The 11,418-nt window shown below is 32.3% G+C and overlaps 1 protein-coding gene across 1 annotated transcript; it reads right to left on the bottom strand.

The window, feature by feature from the left end:
- Positions 1-544: 544 nt before the first annotated feature.
- Positions 545-8,753, bottom strand: LOC141678624 (ubiquitin-like modifier-activating enzyme atg7). The gene is made up of 20 exons (XM_074484970.1): positions 8,566-8,753; positions 8,263-8,471; positions 7,957-8,148; positions 7,813-7,867; positions 7,571-7,665; positions 7,220-7,412; positions 7,015-7,120; positions 6,748-6,892; positions 6,518-6,667; positions 6,239-6,430; positions 5,591-5,782; positions 5,400-5,515; positions 5,105-5,246; positions 3,786-4,091; positions 3,557-3,712; positions 3,278-3,466; positions 2,538-2,723; positions 2,339-2,454; positions 2,038-2,197; positions 545-1,000 (listed from the first exon to the last, which is right to left on the bottom strand). The coding sequence occupies exons 1-20, from the start codon at positions 8,720-8,722 to the stop codon at positions 830-832; spliced, it is 3,228 nt and encodes a 1,075-aa protein (XP_074341071.1). The 5' UTR covers positions 8,723-8,753; the 3' UTR covers positions 545-829.
- Between the last annotated feature and the right edge of the window lie 2,665 nt (positions 8,754-11,418).

The raw sequence follows: 11,418 nt of genomic DNA, 5'->3' as shown, positions 1-11,418 counted from the left end.
TCTGGCTAAACTTCTTCACTCTCTATAAACTCTACTAGGAATATATCATAATAATAGAAACAGATTATTTTATAAGTATTATATACAATCAGAATTGGTTCAGAAAAATAATATCTTGAAGAATAGCGATATGGAAGAGACCGTGTGAGGACTCCTGCATCCAGCCAAAGAATATCCAAAGGAGCTTGGAGAGCGTTATGGATAATAGGGCAAGGGTGAGTTGAGACTTCCGGTGACCAGAAAGCTATTGTAAGAGGTAAAAAAATTCTGATTTAAATCTGATTGTGTATGATAGCATTATAAAATAATGTTTTCTGAGATTATGATGTATAATTAGTATGAGGTTATAGAGATGATTTCATTTAAAATAATGAATTTGATTTTGTCTATTGCTTACTACATGCAAAAAATAACAATATTAATTAATACGAAAATGCATGCACCTTCCCTCGCCTTCCCTCTTTAGGGTTGTGCAGATATATAAACGATCCATAATAATAACCCCCCGAAATTGGTTGATATATAAACGATCCATAATAATAACCCCCCGAAATTGAATCTCAGCCCCCAATAATCACCACCACCAAACACTGTTCATCTTTTCCGACGAATACAGTTCATCAGATCCACCGACTACTGTTCACGTTTCCGACGAAGAACCGCCATCACAGATCTTGTTTCCGGCTACGAACCTCAAACTTTGTTGATACCAAATTCTTCCGTCAACAATGACTCATCTCAACACATAACATAAATATGATATCACCGTGACATGTTGAACAGTAATGTATGTGACAGATGGGCTTTTAATAATTGCTACACAACCATCTTAGATTTCGGTAAGTTCATTGTCATCATCTGTATCGTTATCCCAGTCCAAATCAAAAGAATTTGCAGCTCTCTGCAGCTCTGTGAGACCAGTAAGGTCCTCCAAATAGGTAGGGTGATTTATGGCTTCGAGGACAAAATCCATCTTTCGGTTGCGAAATTCATTTACCACCTGAACAGCATAAAAAACATGTTAATATGTCGAAAACATGATTTGTAATCAATCAATGTATATGTTGCATTGATGGGAAAAAGAGATCAAACAGATCGACACAGTGGTGATGTTAGATGACTGTCGTTTTTCGAGTATATATGAACTACAAACATCTAAAAGAGAACGTATACAATGTCAGTGACTCGGACTCGGGTATGAAATGCTGAACACACAGTCTGACCAGACTTCAAATTTCTAAACATTGGGCGCATGCTGTCCTATTTATGGACATGGGCACGAGGATTCATCGTATCTTATTATTACATTAATAAGCAAGTATATAACATGATTTTGTAGAGGACTAAGAAGATGAATCCTAATTTTCTAATTTTCTAATTATTCTACTTTTCTAATTTCTCCTAATTTTTTTTTTTTGCGTACAAAGTTCATCTGATAATTAGTCTCTGTTGGTAAAGTCTCCACACTTTAGTCAGGATGAGTAAGTTTCCGATACGCGTATAACTTTCAAAACCAAAGAGCTGGAAACATTGGGTTGAAACTTGAAAATAAATGTTATTTTAATTTTGCAAACCAATTTTAAGAATTATGCGCATTTCAGTCACCCTGTCTTGAAAAAGTGCCTAATTCACTGAGGAGATTCTACAAAACACCTTTCAACTGAAAGTGTAAAAGTAATAATTTTTACAAGACATAGTATTTGTGCAGATAAAATATTTAATAATTTAAATTGTAAATAGATTATGTATGATTCAAATATAAATTAATTGTAACTGATTAGGTATATTAGTTATATGAAGTAGGTTCTTGGAAATATTTAACTATAGTATTATAATTATGTACGAATTTGTTTCCTTTTATCTGCAACTTTACTGATCCCTGATCCCTGTGTCTTAGGATCTCTATACAGAGATACTAAACATTTTAAATTGATCAGAACTGGTTAGATGTGAGGTTTTATTCCTGTTTCTAACAAAAAAGAGGTATGTGAATCTGCTCAATTTTTATAAAAGAATCGTGTAGTAATTTTAACTTACGGTGCAAGAGCAAGCAGTACAACTACTTGATGAATGGCCGACAAGTTTCATCTGTGAAAACTGAGAGAGTGAGCCTCGGATCTGATGAGGTAAAATTTCAGAAGGTTGCTCTACAGATCCACTATCCATTGTATTGGCACTTTCAGCTTTGGCAAATATCCTGTACAGTTGCATTTAAACCAGTGTAACTATCAGAAATGCTGATCCGTCAAAGTATCACTTTAAGATTTTAACTGTATGCTTAAACATCATTACAAGGAGTCAGTTACACACTTAGTATGTATTAAAAGTAAGAGCTTACCCCCGCGGATGATTTAAAATTTCAAGTAGAAGTTCTACTGCAAGGGCAGATGCTATAGGAGCAAGTCCTGGACGAGTAACCGTGCATTGCTGATCTAAAGTACGATTAGAAGTTGACTGCAAGAGAATAAAACCAGCATTATAGTACAAATAAGGCATATATTTATAATAAAATAAATTCTTCGTGAATAGGTACATACATCAATAGGCGCGACAACATCACTGCAGAAGTAACAACCTAATCTCGGCCTTTTGTCGGCGAGAGAAGCATTTCCCATTTCAGCAGACAAAGCGCTCATGCATTCAGCCCTGTAATCACTGAGGGGACCAGCACCATGACGCATAACTAGAAAACTATCGAAACCCAAAGCAGCTGTAATAGTAATCTGCAGATCATATGTATGTGTGTATGTCAACACCCAACAATAACGAATCCAACTCTACGAAGCTAATTCCAAATATAAGACTTCCATAGGTACCCTCTAATATTAAAATCATGTAACGAATTATAAACAGAGACAGGTATCTTACGTTCTTGGATTATAATCACTAGTCCAGCTTTTTAATTCTTACCAAAAGATGAAAAAATTGTTTTAACCATTTTATCTCATTTATGAGAATGAGATGAAAAAATTGTTTCTAATTCTTACCAAAAGATGAAAAAATTGATTTAAATGGGTGATAAATTCTCTGGGATAAGATGGATTTCTGTATGAAACATCATGAATCCTCTATTCCAAACCTAATGACTGAATATCAAAAGCTTACTAACTCATTTATAAAGCAGAAAACGATAAAATTCATCTGATATCACAAATTTCTATATACAACAATTAATTGCAGTGTATGACATATTACAGTTGCAATACATAAACATTTGCAGAAAAATGAGCATTTAACTTATTATCAATTATCATATAATGAGAAGAAGAGGTTCGACCTTGTTGGCATTAGAACATAGAAGGGTTGGTAGCCAACGGCTTTCCCTTGTATCAGTCAAAAGGAAAACTGCATCATGAGAATCGATCAACTCCTGCAACCGTTTGCAATTCTGAAGTACTTCATGCTCATGATTGCTTGGAATCGGATGTCCAGGCATTGGTATAGTCATCACAATGCCATCAGCTTCCTGGGCCAACATATACAAGGTAGAAGATAAATTCTGAAATTTTCCACAAAAGAATTCATATATAAAGCTTCACACGAGTAACATCATTACCATAGTGCCAAATATCTTTTTAAGTCTATCAGCAGCAGCACGGGCCTTATATTCACCACCTTTAACAGATTCCAATGTGTATAGGGACTGTCGCAATGGATTCGACATTGATACTCTACCGCTATCAACTAGTGTAATTTTACGAACACCCCAAGCCTGCAAAACATCATTTTTTTTAAATCTGTAATGCAATATTCACACCAAATTTTATGCTGAATCTAACACTTACCATGAGCATGCGAGCCACCTGACATCCAAGGGTACCTGCGCCTAGGAGAAGACACTTGGTAGCAGAAAGCGTATTCGGGTCCAGTGATGGAAAGGCACGCTGTCTCGTTAGTTTTAAGTTCAAATCTACAGATGATGCTGCTAAACTGTCATCGGTGATCATTAATGATGTTTTTAGAGCTAAATTAGAAGGCCTATTTGCAGCTTTCTCTAGCTCTGTCAGGCCAGTGATGCCCTCCAAATATGTAGGGTGATTTATGGCTTGAAGGACAAAATCCATCCTTCGATAGTGAAATTCAGTTACCACCTGAACAACATAAACATCATGTCAATATATTGGAAACATGATTGGTAATCCATAGGTAAATATGTTGCATTGATAGAAAGAAAAGAAATCAGACGGTTACTTAGACTAACACGTTAGTGAAAGTCAAATGGATGTTGCAAGTTCATATGAATCCCAAACACTTAAAATATAAAATAGTTCCATTAGTCGGACTCAAGAACTAAATCTTGGAGACACATCCGAGTGTCAGGTTCTGAGTTTCCGGAAATTTGATAGCACTGGGACTCTGATATGGGTCTGGGGACACATCATATCATATCAATAAGTATATCAAACATAATTTGGGAGCAAAATTTAACATGATTCAGTAGAGGACTACGCAAATTAGGCCTCTTTTTTACCTTATTCTTATTTCTCATTCAATTTCTTTTCGTTATCCCAAGTCCAGTCAAATATAGTCTTTCATCTGGTCAAAGTGTTAATGCTTTAGTCAAAGCATATGACACTGCATAAATGTCTTGTCTGACACAGGATAAACCGAAGAGTTGGGAGGGACATGAAATAAAAATTAATCTTATTTACATTATCAAAATGTTTTGTCAGAAATTTGTACATTTCTCTCTGCATGGCTTAATTAAGCACTAAATTCACTTCAGAAGGTTTAAAAACCTTTGATCAACTGAAAACGTAAAATTAATAGTTTTTACAAGTCAGGGTATTGATGGAGACAATAGACTAAAATTTTTACAAGTCAGGGTATGTTTATATCATTCAAATTATATGAACTCTAATTGACCAAGTAATTCGTTGTATTAAGTATATTTTCAGGAATATAATGAGTTATAGTATTATAATTACATAAGAAATTTATTATCATTTTATCTACGAATAAGCTTATACTCCGTGTATTATGATTAATATATTGAATTGATTATAACTTGATAGATCCGAAGATTTTTATGTATTTCTATCAAGAGAAACTATGTGCTTCTGCTCAACCTTATATTAGAGAAGTCGTACTATGGTAAACTTACAGTGCAACAGCAAGCAGTACAACTGGATGAATTGCTGTCAAGTGTCCTCTGAGAAACTTGAGAGAGTGAACCTTCGATCTGATGAGGTAATATTCCAAGTGGTTGCTCTATTAATCCACTATCCGTTGCATCGGCATATATCCTGTAAAATTGCAGTTGAGTATAACAATCAGAGATGCTTCTGGGTAGAACTATCAATTTAACTACTTCAATATTCATCTGTATGATTAAACATTATCATCACTGAGAAATCATAAAATACACACTTAGTATATAATAAATTTAAAAAGTTTACCTATGCGGATGATGTAAAACATTGACCAGAAGTTCAACTACAAGGGAAGATGCTATCGGAGCAAGTCCTGGACGTGTTACTGTGCATTGCTGATCTAAAGTGCGGTTGGAAGTCGACTGCAAAAGAACATAACCACGCATTATAATATATTTAGGTAATTATATATAAAGAAATGCTTTATAAAGAATTACTTCAATTGGTGCGACGACATCACTGCAGAAGTAACAACCCAATCTCGGCCTTGTATCTCTGTCTGCTAGAGAAGAATTACCCATTTCAGCAGATAAAGCACTCACGGATTCAGTGCTGTAATCACTGAGGGGACCAGCTCCATGACGCATAACTAGAAATTTGTCAAAACCTAAAGCAGCTGTAACAGTAATCTGCAAATCACACACACACACACATATCAACATCTGTCAACACTTACTGATCAAACAATAGGTATCTGGTTTCATCTAACATTTAGAATAATAAACAGTGACATGAATATTTAATTCTTATACTAGAATCACCATTAAAAAATCATCACTCTATAAAAAAAACTATTTAGGCCCCGCTTTCCAAATCTTATCAAAAGATGAAAAAACTTATTAACCGTTTTAATTTCTTTCTTCATATCGAGAATTATTCAATATTTTATGAAACATCTCATTATTATGTTCACACAAAATGACTAATCTCAGTAGCCTACTCATTACTAAATCGGATATCAATGAAATTCATCTGGTATCCTAAATTCTATATAAAACAAGAAGTTGCTGTGTAATGCCATGTGAGAGTTGCAATCGATTCACATTTTGTTACTTAAGCATACATAGGAGAATAAAAATTTCGACCTTGTTGGCATGGGAACATAGAAGGGTTGGTAGCCAACGACTTTCTCTTGTACCAGTCAAAAGGAAAACTGCATCATGAGAATCAATCAAATCCTGTAATAGTTCACAACACTCAAGTACACCATCATGCTCATCTTGGATGGGAACCGGATTTCCAGGCATTGGTATGGACATCACAACACCATCAGCTTTCTGAGCAAACATATACAGGAGAGAAGATAAATTCTGAATTTTGACAAAAAGAGTTCATAAAAACTTCACGCAAGAAACTTTTATTACCACAGCGGGATATATCTCTGCCAGACGTTCTTTTGCAGCAAGGGCCTTATATTTACCACAGTCATCTGATGTGTATAGGGACTGCCACAACGGATCCAAATTTGATACCTTGCCACGGTCAACTAGTGTAATTTTATGGACACCCCAAGCCTGCAAAACAACATAAATTTTAATCTGAAATATAACATCCATGCAAAATTATATGCTGAATTTAACTATCAGTCTCTCACCATGAGCATGCGAGCCACCTGACATCCAAGGGTGCCTGCACCCAGGAGAAGACACTTGGTAGCAGACAGCGTATTTAGATCCAATGATGGCAAGGCACGCCATTTCATTAGTTTTAAGTTCAACTCTGCAGCTGTTACTGCTGACCTGTCATAGTGATTGTTAACAATGTTTTTAGAGCTAAAAACTAGTATAAAAATATTCAACACTGATCCCTCAAAAAAAAATATTCAACACTGAGCTAATATGTAATAAGACTTGAAACATACAAAGTTGAATTCATGGAATTAGCAAGATTAGTCTTGCTAAACATCTCCCCTTTTTCGTAGAACTCCCAACCAACAGCATTGGGAATATGTTTTTGATCTTTCCATTCTGTCCAAAACATGCAACTACCTAAGAGAGAACTCAAAATATTGAACGAGATAATGTAATAAGCAGAAAAAAAGCTTTACCAAAGTTCCTGTGCCCTACCTAGTGAAACTGATATTAAGGCCTCACCGACAAGGGACGCCCCCAAATCAGCAAAACCACGACGGTGTTCACGATAGCAGAAAAAGCGAATTTTTTGATGATCCCATCTTGAGCATATAAATGCAATGAAGTTGTGTAGAGGCCAGCCAGGAGTATTTAGAAGATGACAAGGATCGTAAAAGCCAAAAAGGTACTGCTACAAATTAAAAAAACTCAGAAAGCAGGTAACTGACTTTTAAAATCATAACAGGGCAAGACCTAATTAAAGAACACACATGGCACGTGTAAATATATAGAATTAGTTTTGACATTGAGAAGACTCTCAGGCGGTACAAAGACGTATGAACAGACCTTATGACCATCACTTCTGCAAAATTCCCAGTCATTCAGATGTTTAATGGAAGCATTTGAATTTGAATCAATAGACACCAAAAAGAATGGCACACCTGCACCAGATTTAATGCTTAAGTTGCTAATCAAAACAAATTACATACGACTATATTACCGAAAACTATAATTTTGTACTTAATATTAAAGGAGCCTCATTTGGAAGCAGTATAATATTTGATTCAATAAGGAGCTTCTAATTGTACCTGTAGTGGTGCTTGAATTCCGCCACTCTTTACAAGCTGCTATAAGGGATTCAGCCTACGGAACATATTCTCAAAGATTAAAATGAACCCAAGCACGCTAATATTTAAGTCAAATTGGGAAAATTAATTGCACATAGTGAGCACCTCCTTTAGGCTGAAATATTGAGATGCGGGCTTCAAGTTAGCTATTGTTGCAGGTGGATCAAGCACCAGAGCAGGGAAAGCAAACGAGTGGTAGAATTCGTAATTTTTAAGGTCAGCGAATGTGATAAGAAGGAACCTGGAAAGCAGAGAACTGTCCTGCTCTACTCTCCCGGAATGAATATCTTCCCAAATCTTGTAATATCAAAGTAAAAATAAAAAAATCATGACATGCGAGACGATACCTTGATCTGCCAAGTAAATTAGTACTACATTGGTTTTCATAAGGCATATTACAAAACATACAACCTTTTGAGCTTCGGCCTTAAACAAGCTTTGTCTATGTTCATCATCCTTAAAGCTTTCGATCGTGTTGGTATTGTAAAGAGTGCCTGGAATGCAGCATTTGTTCCTATCTCCATTAGTTAAAATTGGATGAGCAGTTGGTTCAGGCGGTAAAGATTCAGCCACAACAGTTAAAGAAATCGAAACGGGTGAACTTGCAGGTGCATAAAAACCTGGAAAAAATAAATAAAACGACAATGTGTTATTATATAATCCAAGCCAGCGTAGAAGAATTATACATGTCAAAAAAAAAACAAAAATTGTAACCTGTTATTGGAACTGGAGACTCGTCAACTCCTAGATGATCGAGCTTCAAAGAAGCTAAACTGTGCCAAAAACTTTGATTCACACAACTTTTATGTATATTACGAGGATCATCTCCAGACATAGATTCTAGTACACTGGAAACATTAGATTTAGACATAACAACAGAACTCAGAAGCCAGAGGTAGAGTCAGTAGTCAAATCCTTAATATCAATTTAAGAAGTGTTTTGACTTCGTAAAATAAGTAATTAAACAAGTTCCCCAGAACGCAGCTATCAAAAACGATCTTAAACAGGTTGTCCCCCGTGTTCTTTTTTGTCGGAACCCGTATCCTAATTCTAATCAATCACTCCCACTATTATATTTTAAATAAACAATTAACGAGAAATTACTAACTTTTACCAAATTTAATACTTTTAAAAATATATTTTTTGAAAATTCTTTAAAAATATAATTTGAAATCAAAATCAACTATATATATATGCAACTTTTTTTACATTTTCTTATAATTGACTGAAACATTGTTTAGTTATATTTGAGATTATATTTGGTCGTATCAAGTTGTAGAGGAATATTTTGTAAAAAAATGAAAAATCGTATATTTCCAAATTAAAACTTAAAAACGTATTTTTGCAAAAAAAGGACTTAAAAACTTTATTTTTAAAAAGTCCTCTTTTTAAAATCAATTTTGATGGGTTAAATTATTATAATTAAAATTAAAATAGTAATAAAATATGAAAAGAATACACTGTAAGAAAAAAATTGATTAAAAAATAACTCCTATACACATGACAATTTGTCAGTATAGTATTATTTCTAATATTTATACCTATATTACAGATAATCAATTAAACTTATATTAAAGTAAACTAGCCTAAAAATATGTGTGATGCATAGTTGTTTTATAAAATTATTATTTTCTTTTTCTTTTTATTTTTTATTAATAATATTTGTTAAAGGAGAAATGATGTCGGAATAAGTATAGATAAATATGTCTATATATTTTTCATTATATTATAATAGTTATTTATAATAATTATGTTTTAAAATATATAATTTCATAAAATGGCCCAGTAAATAGATTTAGTTCAAAAAAATCCTCGATTCAACCGACTAATTCCCGATTAATCCCCGATTAATCCCCTGCAAGATATCCGACCGATTCAATTTTTGAAATCCGATTTATCCTTACCAGTTTTTCTTTTTGGAGCATATATAACTATTTATTAAAATTAAAATACTATATTCATAAAAATATGAATAATTATAGTAATTATGATATAATAAATATATATTTGTTAATAAATAACTAATATAATCATAATAATATATCAAACATAATTTAATATTATAATATATCCAATTTTTTATCCGATTATTCTCAGATTTTCAATTAATTTCAAATCGGTAGCTCAAGCAATCTTCTTTTTACAACACTACATTCGGCCCGATTAAATAGATCATATATTTCAATGAAAAATTTTTAATTTAAAATTTCTTTTAAATTGTTGATAAGATTCAAATTTTGATTTGTTACTATTAAATTAAATCATAAATTTGATTTAAAACTTCAACGATTAGAATGTAACGACCAAACTACAACCGGAGATGGAACAAGTTTTTATTACTGATTTAACTTGAAAAATATTAGCTTGTTAGTGCTAACATTGACATGCTATATATTCTTTTTAACTTCAAATTTGGTGTCAGTTTCAAAACAAATAGTGCGAGTTAAATATACAATCTATATCAACCGAACCGAAACGGCTAATGTTTTACTAATTAAATCGTCCATGTTTAACTACACTCAAAGTTTTATTTAACTAATTAGGCGTATACACCTTACATTTGACTATATATATTCTAATAAATTTTGGGGTGAGTTATTTCATTAGGCTCAAAACCTAGTTTATTAGAACATATGTGGTTCACGAATTATTTTTATTATTATATATTCTTTCAAAATTATTTTTTATTAAAAAAAATAAAATATGAAATTTGTCATTTAAAATGTTTATTAATATTATTTGACAATAATTATATATACACATAGACATACATGTTATTGATATATTTGAAATAAGAAGTCTTTTATAAAATATAATAATATGTAATTAAATATATATATATTTTTATTTATTGGCATGTATACAGATGATAATTATATTTTAGTTAACAAATTAATTTTATCCAATGCGAATTATCCTTAATTTAACTTTTTCTTGTTTTAGTCCGGACTAATTTTATACCTTATTTTGTTTAGCCTAAGATCTATTATATCGACCAAATTCAACTAATTATATTTATCTTTAGTTTAATTTATTTAATTTATAATATTTGATATAAATTTATTTTAGCCCCGATAAAAGTATATATTATTTTTTTTACTTAGTCTAATTTTTTTATTTTAGTTTTCTTTTATCTTGGAATAATTGTATAAATGTTTTTTAAGCCCTCCTGCATGGTATATAATGTAAGTGACGAATTATCTTCGTTTTCATTTTAATAAAAACTGTATGAATATTATAGACATAGAAGAAAACCCGTAATTATACAACCAAATTCGAGTAATTATATTGAGTTTATTTTGAATTTTATTTAGTCGGGATAGGTAGTATATTATTTGTTTTTGAGCACATGTCATTATATGGACCCACAAATTATCTTTCAGTTTTAATTTTGTTTTGTCTGGTAAATAACATAATTTTTTTAACCGCGTCAGTAGTATTTATTATTTTATTTTAGTCCGACGCAGTAAATTCAATTAATTGTATTTAGTTTTTTATTTGTTTTTTAGTCAGATCAATAGTATAATTTTGTGTATGTCACGATAAATAGTGTATGATTTTCTTTAA

This window comes from Apium graveolens, chromosome 8 (assembly GCF_009905375.1).
Source record: "Apium graveolens cultivar Ventura chromosome 8, ASM990537v1, whole genome shotgun sequence".
NCBI classification, from domain to species: Eukaryota; Viridiplantae; Streptophyta; class Magnoliopsida; order Apiales; family Apiaceae; genus Apium; species Apium graveolens.
This window is presented reverse-complemented; position numbering and strand designations above follow the sequence as displayed.